The sequence below is a fragment of the Pleurodeles waltl genome, chromosome 9 (genome assembly GCF_031143425.1).
Source record: "Pleurodeles waltl isolate 20211129_DDA chromosome 9, aPleWal1.hap1.20221129, whole genome shotgun sequence".
Lineage (NCBI taxonomy): Eukaryota > Metazoa > Chordata > Amphibia > Caudata > Salamandridae > Pleurodeles > Pleurodeles waltl.
In genome coordinates, this window is record NC_090448.1 from 775541763 (window position 1) to 775556603 (window position 14841).

The window sequence follows — 14841 nt, forward strand, 5'->3', positions numbered from 1 at the left end:
CAGTATGAGGATAATATATATACACAAGATATATGTACACAAACCAAAATTATGCACGTAATAGCAAGAAAAGTAATGCAAGCAGAGTAAAGTTACAATAGATTGCAATAGGAGCACATAGGTATAGGGGCATCACAAACTATATACTCCAAAAGTGGAATGTGAACCACGAATGGACCCCAAACCTATGTGAGCTTGTAGAGGGTCGCTGGGACTGTAAGAAAACAGTGAGGGTTAGAAAAATAGCCCACCCCAAGACCCTGAAAGGTAGGTGTAAAGTGCACCTACAACCCCCAGAGAGCACAGAAGTCGTGAAAGGGGGATTCTGCAGGAAGAACAAACACCAGCAATGCAACAACAGTGGATTTCTGGACCTGAGTACCTGTAAGACAAGGGGACCAAGTCCAATAGTCGCAACAGTGTCGAGAATGGGCAGGAGCCCAGGAAATGCCAGCTGAGGGTGCAAGGAAGCTGCCACCTGTTGGAAGAAGCTTGGAGTTCTGCAAGAAAGAAGAGGACTAGGAACTTCCCCTTTGGAGGATGGATGTCCCACGTCGTGAAGAAGCTTGCAGAGGTGTTCTCGGGCAGAAAGACCGCAAAGAAGCCTTGCTAGCTGCAAAGGTCGCGGTTAGGGTTTTTGGATGCTGCTGTGGCCCAGGAGGGACCAGGATGTCGCCACTTGAATGAGGAGACAGAGGGGGCCCCCAGCAAGTCAGGGAGCCCTCACAGAAGCAGGCAGCACCTGCAGAAGTACCTGAACAGGCACTTGGAAGAAGAGTGAACCGGAGCCCATGCGAAGTCACAAAAGGGAGTCCCATGACGCCAGAGGACAACTCAGAAGGTTGTGTACTGCAGGTTAGAGTGTCGGGGACCCAGGCTTGGCTATGCACAAAGGAAATCCTGGAAGAGTGCACAGGAGCCGGAGCAGCTGCAAATCACGCGGTACCCAGCAATGTAGTCTAATGTGGGGAGGCAAGGACTTACCTCCACCAAACTTGGACTGAAGAGTCACTGGACTGTGGGAGTCACTTGGACAGAGTTGCTGAGTACCAGGGACCACGCTCCTCGTGCTGAGAGGGGACCCAGAGGACCGGTGATGCAGTCTTTTGTTGTCTTCGGTTGCAGGGGGAAGATTCCGTCGACCCACAGGAGATTTCTTCAGAGCTCCTGGTGCAGAAAGGAGGCAGGCTACCCCCAGAGCATGCACCACCTGGAAACAGTCGAGAAAGCCGTCAGGATGAAGCGATACAAGGTTGCTAGTAGTCGTCTTGCTACTTTGTTGCGGTTTTGCAGGCGTCCTGAGCAGTCAGCGGTCGATCCTTTGGTAGAAGGTGAAGAGGGAGATGCAGAGGAACTCTGAGGAGCTCTTGCATTCGTTATCTGAAGAATTCCCCAAAGCAGAGACCCTAAATAGCCAGAAAAGGAGGTTTGGCTACCTAGGAAGGAGGATTGGCTACCAAGAGAGGTAAGAGCCTATCAGAAGGAGCCTCTGACGTCACCTGCTGGCACTGGCCACTCAGAGCAGTCCAGTGTGCCACAAACACCTCTGTTTCCAAGATGGCAGAGGTCTGGGACACACTGGAGGAGCTCTGTGCACCTCCCCTGGGAGGTGCAGGTCAGGGAAGTGGTCACTCCCCTTTCCTTTGTCCAGTTTCGCACCTGAGCAGGGCTGGGGGATCCCCGAACCGGTGTAGACTGGCTTGTGCAGAGATGGGCACCATCTGTGCCCATCAAAGCTTTTCCAGAGGCTGGGGGAGGCTACTCCCCAGCCTTCACACCTATTTCCAAAGGGAGAGTGTGTTACACCCTCTCTTAGAGGAAGTTCTTTGTTCTGCCTTCATGGGCCAGGGCTGCCTGGACCCCAGGAGGGCAGAAACCTGTCTAAGGGGTTGGTAGCAGCAGCAGCTGCAGTGGAGACCCCGGAAAGGCAGTTTGGCAGTACCCGGGTTCTGTGCTAGAGACCCAGGGGATCATGGAATTGTCACCCCAATGCCAGAATGGCATTGGGGTGACAATTCCATGATCTTAGACATGTTACATGGGCATGTTCGGAGTTACCACTGTGACGCTGTACATAGGTAGTGACCTATGTACAGTGCACGCGTGTAATGGTGTCCCCGCACTCACAAAGTCTGGGGAATTTGACCTGAACGATGTGGGGGCACCTTGGCTAGTGCAAGGGCGCCCACACACTAAGTAACTTTGCACCCAACCTTCACCAGGTGAAGGTTAGACATATAGGTGACTTATAAGTTCTTAAGGGCAGTGGTAAATGGCTGTGAAATAACATGGACGTTATTTCACCCAGGCTGCACTGGCAGGCCTGTGTAAGAATTGTCAGAGCTCCCTATGGGTGACAAAAGAAATGCTGCAGCCCATAGGGATCTCCTGGGACCCCAATACCCTGGGTACCTCAATACCATATACTAGGGAATTATATGGGTGTACCAGTATGCCAATGTGAATTGGTAAATTTAGTCACTAGCCTGTTAGTGACAAATTTGGAAAGCAGAGAGAGCATAACCTCTGAGGTTCTGGTTAGCAGAGCCTCAGTGAGACAGTTAGGCATCACACAGGGAACACATACAGGGCACATACTTATGAGCACTGAGGCCCTGCCTGGCAGGGTCCCAGTGACACATAGACTAAAACAACATATATGCAGTGAAATATGGGGGTAACATGCCAGGCAAGATGGTACTTTCCTACAGATATGGCGTTCAATTCCTGCAAGTTCCGGTCTTATCCAGTTGCTGCCATTTGACCAAGTGATACCACCACTGCCCTGGTTTTCCTGCCAGGGTTTTCCCTATCACAGTTCTTCCCACCAATAAAAGCCCGCCCACTCCAGGACCTACTTAATGCAAGCCACAGTACGACCACACTAGTACGCACCTGGGCTGACTGTCACTTGTCTGTGGCCTCCAGTTCCTGCTTGTTCCAGCCTTATCTATTTGCCACCTTTCACAAAGTCACACCGCCTTATGTCTGGGTTTTCCCACTCACCGTTCTTACTGCCAACAGAAGCCATGCCCACCCTAGCACCTACTTAATGCAGGCCACAGCATGACCATGCAGCAGGCACAAGCTGAGGGCACGCCACTGGTGTGCCAAAGACAAGCCTGTCTGCGTCCATCTGTGCCCACAGATACATCATCGCCGAGTTCTACACCCCGACCCGGGTTTCTGCAAAAAAACGCTGCCACTGCGCTGGCGCACGTTCCACGGTAGGACCTTTTACCTGCAATCACTCACACTTCACCTGCCACACCACACACACCAGCCCACCAACCAGCCCCACCAGACACCATCTGAACAAAAACACCAACACGCCTGCACTCTTTCTAAACACATGCTCACTATGCAAACACACCACTGAGAATTAGGACTGAATCTCCTTCCTCACACTAGATATCCTCTGGTGCACTGAGACCTGGCTCAACTCCACTTCAGCGCCCGACATCATCACCACAATAGGTGGAGGGTACAAGATCACTCACTATGACCGCATCAGCAATCCTGGCAGGGCGATTGCCGTCATACATCAGGAATCCATTCAATGCACCACCACAAATGACAATTTCATCCCATCTTTGGAATACCTCAACCACCGGCTCCAAACTGACAGCAAAACCACCATCAGGGGCACACTCGCCTACTGTCCTCCAGGACCACATCCAGCCTTCTGCAACTTCATTGCTGACTTCATCGCCCCCCCTCACCATAAACTCCACCAACTACATTTTCCTCAGTGACCTCAACTTCCATCTTAATGGCCACATTGACATCAACAATATTAACCTCCTTGCCAGCATGAACATCGGACTCACCCAACGCATCCACGACCCCACGCACACTACAGGCCACATGCTAGATCCCATCTTCACCTCCAGTGACCACATCAGGTACATCCACACCACGGAACTCACCTGAGCCAGCCACCCTATCGTCCACTTCAACTTCACCAGCCCAAGGACCTCCCCCACCAGTCTGCTCAATGCCCCCAAGCACAGCTGGAGCAAAGTCTTCAAGGACACATGGATCAACACTCTCAATACCACCCACCCCATCCCCTCTAACAACCTAGACGAGAAAGTCAGAAACTTCAAAAATTGGATCACTAACTGCACCAACAGTGTCGCTGCCATCAGCAGCAATAACTACAGAAGGTCTACTAAGCAGGCTAGCTGGTACACTGAAGGCCTCAGAACAGCTAAATGACACTGTGGCAACTGGAAAGGAGATGGCACACCAGCAAGAACACAACTTACAAGACAGACTTCAAAATAGCCCTCAACCTCTATCACAGACATTTGAGAGAATCTAAGAAAATGGTCTTGGCCACATGCAGCGAATCAAGCTCCAATAACAGCAAAGAACTCTACGACATCCTAAAAGAATTCTTCAAACTCAGCTGCAAGAAACAACATTACCCCCTCACAGGAACTCTGCGACAACATTGCAAACTTCTTCCATGACAACATCTACAGAAACTTCAATTCTCGGCCAAAGGCCACTGACTTTTTCAAGCAACACAGGAGCCCCACAACCACCACAGACATCCAACTGACCGAATGGAGCAAGATTGCCCCACGGGACACTGCCTCCATCATGAACTCTGTCCACTCAGGGCCCCAACTGACCCTGCCCTCACCACATCTTACAACCTAGGCAAAGCCAGAATCAGCCGTGTTCAGCCTTGTTCAACACCTCAATTGCCACGCCCACCTTCCCATAGGACTGGAAACATGCCGAAGTCCCCGCCCTACTAAACAAACCATTGGCAGACCCAGCGAACTCAACAACTACCAACTGGTTTCCCTGTTCCAGTTTTCGGCCAAGGTACTAGAAAAACCAATCTACCAAAAACTCTTGTCACATCTGGAACACAACCTCCTACTCAACTACTCCCAATCCAGATTCCACAGCACTGAGATAGCCCTCATCGCGGCTACCAACGACATCTGTCTCCCACCACACATTCATCAGAAGGCTGCACAAAATAGGCATCCAAGGAGCCGCTCTGAGATGGATCGCGCCTTTCCTCCCCGGAACAATGCAAACGTTCCACCTTCCCCACTTAATCTCCGAACCCAAGGAAATCATTTGTGGAATACACCAAGGACCTTTACTTATTACCCACCCTCTTCAGCACTTATACGACACCACTTGCCAGCATCGTCAAAACCATGGACTGAAAATCATACCCTACATCAGCGACACATAACTCATACTTCTCCTCCTCTCCAAAGACACCACCAAGACCAATTTCCACAACTGCACGAAGCTCAGCACAGTCAAGACAAAGGTACTGCTCTTCGGAAACAAAAGCTCCCATGGGACGAATCCTGGTGGCTGTCAGAACTCGGACGTACTTCTACCCCCACTGACCCTGCTAGAAAAATAGGCATCATTCTGGACAACAAGCTAACTATGAAGACTCATGCCAACTCCGTCTTTACCTCCTGCTTCTTCATCCTCTGCATGCATTGTAAGATATTCAAATGGCTACTTCAAAGCTCAAGACGCACCATCACCCAGGCCCTCATCTCCAGCAGACTGGACTCCTAGAATGCTCTCTGTGCAGGGATCACAGGTTAACTCCCCCTCTGACTGCAGACCTTACCAATCACAGCAGTCAGACTCATCCAACATCTCCCTAGACGCACACACATCACCCACTACCTCAGGGAACTCCACTGGCTCCGTGTACAGAAAAGATGCCAGTTCAAGCTCCTGACCCATGCATACAAGTCCCTATTTGAAGCACCGCCTGAACTTCCATCAGCCCACCCGAAACCTCCACTCTGCTTACCTTCCTCTAACCCTCATCCCCCGCTAACGTAGCAGATGCAGAGGTCATTCCTTCTACCTAGCAGCGAAGACATGTAAACAAGCTACCCTTTCATCACTGGACCGCCTCATTTCTTCCAGAGTTCAGAAAGTACCCTAAGACCTGGCTATTCTGCTAATCAACTGGACTCTGCAAGCACCAACGAGTGACAAGAAGCGCTCTACAAATCTTCTGATTGATTGATTGTTAAATTGATATGCCTTTCGATGGGTCTCGTCTGTTTGGTGACAAGGCTAATTCTGCTCTGGAACACTTCAAAGAGAGTCAGGCAGCAGAACATACTTTGGGACTTTCGACCCTTGCCAGACAGTTCTTTCAACAGTTTTGACCTTTCTGGGTTATTTATGAAGTCTGGTGTATATGCAACACCAGGAGTCCCCTAAAGGGTTGACCCAGTCCTTTCATTGATGGGGATGCTGATCAGGCAGGTAACATGCAGGCCCGAAGGACAGCGATCATCCCTGTCCTCCTCCCCCTGCGCATCTATTATCCACATCAGAGCTGCTTTCCATGACCATTTTGTTTGCAGGAGGAGCAGGCTCTGTTGTCCAAAGGGGCTTTAGGGAGAGTACCTAATGGCTTCAGAAATATAGACTGGTTGTTACTGGCGCTATTTCCTCGTGCTTAAGAAGGACTGAGGCTTTCGTCCTATTTTAGATCTTTGCCCTCTGAATGCCTTGCTGCTGAAGGACAGGTTCTAGGTGCTCACACTGGCCAAGTTTCTGTCTGCCCTGAATCTGGATGAGTTGATCTTAGCCCTGGAGTTGCATGACAGGTATTTTCATTTGCCTGTCCTGCAGTCCCACCAATGTTACCTGCAGGTTAAGGTAGGCAAAGAGTGTTTTCAATTTGTCGTGCTGCACTTCTGCCTTACCATTGCCATCGAGTATTCACAAAAGTGATGGCTGTGGTCACAGCACAAATTCAGGAGGTTAGGGATTCCAATTTTCCCTACTTCAATGACTGGCTGTTGAAGCTGGACTCGCCATAGTCAGTTGTAGAAAACCTCCAGATGACAGTGAGCCTTCTGACATTGTTGGGGTTCACATTTAACATGCTAAAGTCACACCTGTCCCTTTTGTTGGAGCCATTCTGAATATGGCGCAGTACCAGGCCTTCCCTCTATCACAGACCAGGCTATGATCCCGATATTTCAGCCTCAGGCCAGGGTCTTAGTACGAGTGGCTCTAAGGCTTCTTGGCATTTTGGCCTCCCACATCCCAATATCCAATTAAATTATGCCAAGTTGCATATGCAGGCTCTGCAGTGGAACCTGGGGTCCTAGTATTCCAAGCACAAAAGGACATGTTGCAGTCCATCCAGGTTTCAGGGGAGACTGTAAAGGATCTGCAGTGGTGGCTGTTCGACGCAGTGGGACCAGCAGCAGACCCAGACCCATCTCCTTTCCCCATCCAGAGCTGTGGGTGGTGACGATGCATCACTGCTGGGTTGAGGAGGCCATCTGGGAGAGGTGGTGATCAGTGGAAACCCAACTTCACCATCATATTGTGGGAGTTACTGGCCATTTGCCTGCCACTGAAGGACTTCCTGCCATCCATCAAAAGGAGGCTGGCACAGGTCCTCACAGACAACACAACTGCCATGTGATACTGTAACATGCATTGTGGTGTGGGGTCTTGAGTTGAGTGTCCAGCGGCCATTTGCCTCTAGAATTGGTTGGTAGGAAACACCAGGTGGGCTGTTTAAAAGCTAGGGCAGATGAGCTCAGCTGAGATTCATTGCAGATCACAAATGGCAGTTGCACCCTGAGGTGACACAGGGAATCTTCCAGTAGTGGGGAGAATCCTGGCTGGATCTTTTTGCATCCATAAAACATGCAGTGTCCAAACCTATGCTTATTGGAGTTCCTAAGAACACTCTCTATGGGAGACACAGTGAGGCTAGAACACATGACCACTGTACACCCTTCCACCTCAGCTCTCTTCTGCCTACAGTTCTGAAGAACATCAGGAAAGCCCAAGTTATCCTAGTGGCTCCGGGTGGGCGTGGTACCTGGAACTTCTGGGCATGAGCATCTGCTCCCTGGCTTCCACTTTGGGAGGATCTGTCAAAGCAGAAGTTCTACACATAGGCATTCACAATCTACATAACCTCCATGTGTGGAGATTGTGAAGCAGCAGTTGCATCCAATCTTCCTTGTGAGGTTCTAGATTTTTTCCCTGCTCCTGGGCTCCCCTCTATTAAGTCCATTTACGCCAGGCACTGGTACAAATTTGTGGTCCGATGTGGTGTCTGCAACACGTTCTCACTATAGACCAAACTGTTGGATGTCTTTTTGTTTGTTTTGTCTTTTACTGCATAAGGACTTGCAGTGGGCACTATCACATTTGTTAGTTGTCTGCCACTGTGCGTTTGCTAGACCAGATGCCCTTGTTTAGATCACCTGTTGTGATGAGGTTTCTAGAAGGTGTAATACATATGTTTCCCACTAAACCCTTTGTGATGCCTCAATTCGATATCAGTTTGATCCTGATATTACTCATGTGTACTCCCTTTGAGCCGATGCACATCTGCTCATTGCATCTTCTTACACTGAAGACCATTTCTTGTTGTAACTACCTCAGCTTGTCGCATGAATGTGTTTCAGGCCCCCTCCGTGCAGCAGCCTTCAACACCTTTTTACCATACAAACTAGTGTTGAGGAGCAACATGGCCTTTTAGTAACGGTGCAATGTGGGCATCCATACACACGTTCATGAAACTGCCTTGTACTTCTACTACTGCCTTGTACAGCCTTGTTATTGTACTACAACATTCATGAAGCACAACTGTCCTATACCAAGGACATATCATCAGTTTGGTCCTTGCAGGACTTCTTGGTCTGAGCACATTTCACAGACCCTCCACCTGGAGAAATATTGCTTTGGTGTCTATTTTAAAAGTGAGGAATATGCTGTCAGAGGTATCCCTCCTAAGAACATGTTTCTTATCTTTAGGAACACACTTTCTGATGAATAAGCTACCTAACCACAGATTCCTCATTGCCCTTTCGTCTGCCGCTTTCTGTGGAATGGTCTCTTTTTCCATTTGAAAAGGTCCCAAGCTAGAGACATACACACTGGTACTGTGATTGATTCAGTAGCGTAATAAGACTTGAGGGGGGGCTGACAGTACAGGGTGGAACCCCCCTCTGCAGTCACGCAGGAGCTCCCAGGTCAGGGTACTGTGCCGAGGTGGTCCCTTGGAGCTCGCCCCCACAGCACCGCGGAGGCATGGGGCCCTTTTGTTATGCCACTACTGTTATTGGCTTGTCGGCTCTGCATCCGAGCGCACTGACAGAGTCGAGAATGTAACTGAGCAGTAGCCAGAGCCGCACTCTGCCACCTACCGATGTGTGGGAGCACTGCTGTGTAAAAGTTTCCAGATCCAGTATAGAAACTGGGGATATTCTGAAGGTGTGCGGTGGGTTTGAGTATCCACCATAAAGAAAGTTACCAAAGGTAAGTAACTTCTTCTTTCAAATCGCATTCAAATAAAAATATTTGAGAGAGAAGAGAAGAACATCTGTACTTCAGTTTACTTTTTAGTACATAATGATTATCCTATTTTTTAGTAAAGTGTCATTTAGTTTGCCAAGTCCCAATCGGTTACGACATTTTCGTTGTTCCTGCTCTTCTTCAAAATTTCCTCTCTGCAGAAAAATGGAGTCCCTACGCCAAATAAATTTTTTGTGCATAATAAATTTACAGACAAGATTAGCAATAATTTATTTCATAATGTGGCATCCTGTTGGAAAATAGGCTTCTGAAGGCTGGGAACCGATGAAAGGAGCAAGATGTCGTGAGAGGATAGGGAACGAGGGTAGGCTCACAAAAATTCTCTAACAACTCAGAAAATCATGTTGGCTTGCAAAAAGAAGCAAACGGAACAGGTTTTCAAACAGCCTCTTAGCCGTGCAGCCCTTTGGAATTGTTTAAAGTGTGAAATGTGTGCGAGTCCTTCTGAGTTCTTGATTTTGTGGCATGCTCCTGTTCTACCTTTAGTGCTAAGCCTAGCTCTCAGATTCTTTCTCTTCAACTTGAGGTCTTCCTCTGAAGTTGCTTTTGATACGTGTCCTCACAATACGCATGATACACTAACCCACAACCCCCTTCTTATTTTAGGCAGAACATTTGGTTTAAAGTCCAGTTGTGGAGACATTGGCTCAGTTGAAATATTTTCTCTTGCTCAAGGATCAGCGTAAACTAGTATAAGAGTTCTTATACATCGAAATTATTGCGGCTTGTTACGTGTGCATTATATTGCAATTGCCCCCTTTCTTTTATTTTGTTGTCCCCACCCCACCACTCTTTTCTTTCCTCTTAATGGTTGTGCCTTCCTTGAGATTAGAATGCGAGCCGGTTTAAGATTCCAAATGACAGTTAGATTATTACTGGTAGAATGTAGCTGAAATGTGGTTGATTAAATAAAGCGCTCCCGTCAGAATGATTTACTCCTGTGGAGTCATCTTTTCCTCGCTTCAACGCCAGTCCAGGTTATGACTCCTAAATGTGAATTCTTCTTGTTACAGAATAGGCAAGCTTTATGCTTGCATTGCGTTGCATGCACCACCTAGTATATTCCATTACTGTTCAGTTGTATTTAATGTATATGTTCCAATGGGATTCATTCTTATTTTTGTTTTTGTTTTTTAACTCGCCGTTCTTTTATCCTTTATGTCATACCATGTCCTATTACTCTTACCAGGAGGGCAAAACTCATATTTGGGCGACTGGTGTACTACACAATTTTTGGCAAAGCTAGAATTCCAACATATGAAAAATGTGTCAATGTCCAGTTTCCTGATGTGAAAGCCTTTATGATTTTAACGGAAAGAAGTGAATTAAAACTACACAGCGGATGCAAATGTGTGGGAATAAAAGGTGCACAGCATCCACTTAGATCTGGTAACTGAGAGGGAGTAGCCAACTATAAGTGAGACCTGGTAAGGATTATAGGACACCACTTTCAAACATTCAGAAAGATTGCTAGTTACGTATATTGAAATGTGAAATGGTGTGTTTATCCAGTTTAAAAATACCAAAACTTCAGGGTTTGATATGTGCTGGGGTAATAAAATACATGAATTATATTATTTTAGCATTGTTTTGGTTTGCCCAATAAAATGTATCGAAAGCTGGCATTATTTGAGCTCTCTTCTAATTTTGGTATGTGAGGGAAGCAGATCTTTCCAATGAAAAGACCCTTGTTTGGTTAGAGTGGTTGCTTTCATTGTGTCTTTCTAAAAAAGATATTTTTTCCTGCATTCTCGTTTTTGTCTTTAAAGATTGGCAGATCCACAGAAAGCATGATAGACTTTGTGGTCACGGACACAGCACCTGGGGGAACCGGGAACAGTGATGGTCAGTCTGCCCAGAGCACCATTTCCCGCTACGCCTGCAGAGTCATCTGCGAACGCGGCCCCCCCTACACAGCCAGGATTTATGCGGCTGGCTTTGATGCCTCACGAAATATCTTCCTTGGAGTAAGTCAGTCCTTAAAGTGTCACAAAGCCACCATATACAAGCCATGTAGGCAGTGATATTCACAGAGATGTTAGAAATGTTGTGCCATATTCACCTAGACTGAGTGGAACTATGGTTTAAATGAAAAGAGTGGGTGATGATAATTGTGGTCATCTGATTTAAGGCAATCACACCATAGTAAGGCCATACCTGGACAGTGAATATTAGGTTTGGAGGCACCGTTTTTTACCAGTCTACTTTATAATGCTTAACATCTAGCTGACACGTCCATTTTAGATTGACAGGGTGGGAGGGATCCTTTTCCGGGTGTTTATGTTCACAGCATTAAAGTGAGTTCTTCAGTAATCTACGATGGTTGCAAGTGCTCCCCATGTATGACTTCATGAATCTCTAAATACATGTATGCCTTTATGATCATCAAGTAATAGTAGGGTAAAGGTCAGATATAAGGTAATACAGATACTATACTCCAGCACTTTCCTCTACAAACACTGAAATTGCATACATTAAAGGTATATTTAAAAAGTCAAATAAAATGAATTTATAGATAAACTCACCTATTGACAGTGGATAGACAAATTATTCCACCAAATAGTAAAATCCAGTCAGTTTTTCAGATTGACCAACAAACATACTGATATTTCGTTATATATAATTATGCTAATACATATTCACTTTGGTAATATTCAAATCCTTGCTGTTTTTTTTCTTTCTATAAGTAGGATCATAGAGCCCAGTTTGCTATCCTAGACATTTTCCCCAGTGCTTGACTTTGTCTTCTCTTTGTTCTTGGCTGCCAAACTTAAGAAGTTGGAATATAAAAGCAGGAAACAGAGAGGCATTGGGGTGCAGTGTTGCAGAGTAGTCTATTATCTAAAAGGCTAACAATCTACACCTCCTACAGGCTGCAGTCTTCCTTATGCGGTACATGATTGTCAGCACAACTTTTAAAATCAAGGTCCTGTAGTGGCTAAAATAGGATTGTTTAAGGATTTCTCCTATGTGAAAGTTTATATCTTCCCCCACCATAATAATATAGGGAAATCTTCAATATAAGGACTTTCTTGTACTTGGAATTTTATGGCTGATTAGTTTTGAAAGTTTATCGATATCTGCCCAGAAGCAACCTCTCTCTGAGTGCCTCACACTTGGTTGAAGGTTAGGGACAAGGACACGTCCTTAGCCCGTATTCCAAAATCCTGTGGTCAAAACCTTTTTCTGCTGCAGAGGAATCTATGACACTTAAAATAAAAGTGAAATTTCCCCCCCGGCCACCAACCTCTTTCTTTTGCTGTATCGTCATATGGGGGATGGGCACCTGGCCTAATGCCATTCTCTGCATCCTGTCGGCTTTTAGAGTACTCTGTTGGAAAAATACCTTAACAATGTCAGCATGTGAACAATCTTTCCTTTTTGGTGCATACTATAACATCAGTGGCCGGTAAGATGGTTAAAAGATGTCATCTGCAGTGACCGGACGGTTTCACAATCAAAAGCCAGATGAGCCACCCAACCTTTTGAGACCACCTAGGCAAAACTATGATAGTTAATGACAAATATTGTTATTTTATCTTTCCAGTTGTACATGTAATCATTGTTAAAAATGCCCCACCCCTCATGCATCAGCATGGTTCACCCCATTCCTTTCTAAGGATTGCCGCTGTCAAATCATGAGCCTCCGAGCCGGGGACTCTTTTCTTTTATATATCTGTATCTGATAGACTTCTAGTTGCAGATTCCTTACCTTTGAATTTTCCCAGGCGTCAGACTGGAGCTGGAGAATTTTTCTTCAAGCAGTACCCCTGCGCAGCGTTGGGTGGCGTTGGTTGACTCTGCGGGCGTCGTTGGTGTTGTGGTCACTGTGATGACGTTGCGGTCGTATATAGGCGCCACCCAGGCGTGCTGATGTCAATTCTTTTCTTTCCACTCCAGCCTACGCGCAGATCCCAAGAAGAGCTACCCCAGTAATTTTTTCACTAACTACAACATTTTGTCGAATTCGTTTTTGACGAGTTTTGGTTGCGTTGAGGGATGTCCTGTAAGACCGGATTTAAGCCCTGCAACTCCTGTCACCGCATGATGTCGGTGACGGATCCGCACCTCGTGTGCCTTTGGTGTTTGGAGTACGACCACGACCCAAAGTTGTGCTCCAAGTGTCGGGCCGTGAACCCGAAAGCTTTGAGGGAGCGGTTCCTGAAGCTCATGGCAGCCCGACACTCGACTCCACGTCGTTTCCGGTCCCGTTCGAGAGGAAGGTCAGGAGACCTGTCGTGGAGTCACCACTATTCTTCTTGGTCCAAGTCATCTGAACATTCGGGTAAGAAGAAGAAGTCGAAGAAGGTGAAACATTCTTCGACTTCGTCCCGTCGCTCGCACAACGCCACGCTGGACGAGCGTCTACGTTCTAGGCCTCCATCCTCGGAGCCTCAGTCTAGGTCCGCTCCGCACCTCCCCGATTTTCCGGGAGCCTGAGCTACCCCTGCCCAACTTAAGGACTTCTATGAGGCCATGTGCCTCATATGTGGGCAGCCCGACCCTCTCTCTGCGCCTTCGGGCCCAGGGGAGTTGGTGAGGACCTCCTTGGGTTCAAAGTCGGCAACTTTGGTCTCGACTCCGGAGGGCACCTCAGAATCTGCATCCAGATCCGTCCCGACGCCAGTCGCGCCTACTCGACCTCCCCTGGCGTCGGGTCAGGCGTTGACACTCTCGGCGCCGATTGGGCCCACAATCGACGTCGACCGTATACTCATTCCTGACGACCCGGAGCCGGAACGATGACGCTCAACGCCGATTCCGTTTTCCAAGACCAACTTGAGCCTGAACTGGACTGGGTACAGGATTTGGGTGATGCCAGTGGGTTCGAAATCTCCCATGACACTGGCATGTTTTCTCCCCGTATCGTGGCTATGAAGGAGGGAGCGTCTTATTCTATGGTGGTAAGAAAGGGGGCTGAGGTTTTGAACCTCGAGCTTCCTTCTGTGGAGGTCAGGCCTTACCTCCTGAACAAAGTGCTTCAGCCTTGGGGCCTCCAACTCGGATCCCCTTCTTCCCTTCAATAATGCACTTACTATTGTCCTACTGGGGACCTGGTCTAAACCCATCACATGGGCTCCTGTGAATCGGACGATTACCCTCCATCGTCCTGCACCAAATGACCCAAATTTCCTTACCCAACACCCTACGCCTGAGAACCTTGTCATCTAGGCTTCATCATACTCTGGCGCATTCCCTACCACTCCCCTGGACAGGGAATAAAAAAGACTGGACAATTTAGTGAAGACGATGTTTTCTTCTGCCGGTCTAGCGCTGCGGTCTGTGAACACCGCATGCCTTTTGGGCCGCTGTTCCTATACTCTCTGGGATATGGTTGCGCAAGTGCTGCCTCAAGTTCTGAGAGAGGCTCGGAACATTCTCTCCCAAGCCATGACGGATGGGAGAGACGCAGCCAAGTTCATGATCCGCTGTGGATTGGATATGACCGAGTCATTAGGCAGATCGGTT

The 14841-nt window shown here is 47.6% G+C and overlaps 1 protein-coding gene across 3 annotated transcripts in view; it reads left to right on the forward strand.

The window, feature by feature from the left end:
• The window catches only part of PELI3 (pellino E3 ubiquitin protein ligase family member 3), a 243360-nt gene that overhangs the window by 203000 nt on the left and 25519 nt on the right, over nt 1–14841 (forward strand). For all 3 annotated transcript variants that reach the window (XM_069207963.1, XM_069207964.1, XM_069207965.1), the window contains exon 5: nt 11142–11339. In XM_069207963.1, coding sequence (XP_069064064.1) covers nt 11142–11339 — 198 coding nt within the window. The remainder of the gene's footprint in view (nt 1–11141; nt 11340–14841) is intronic.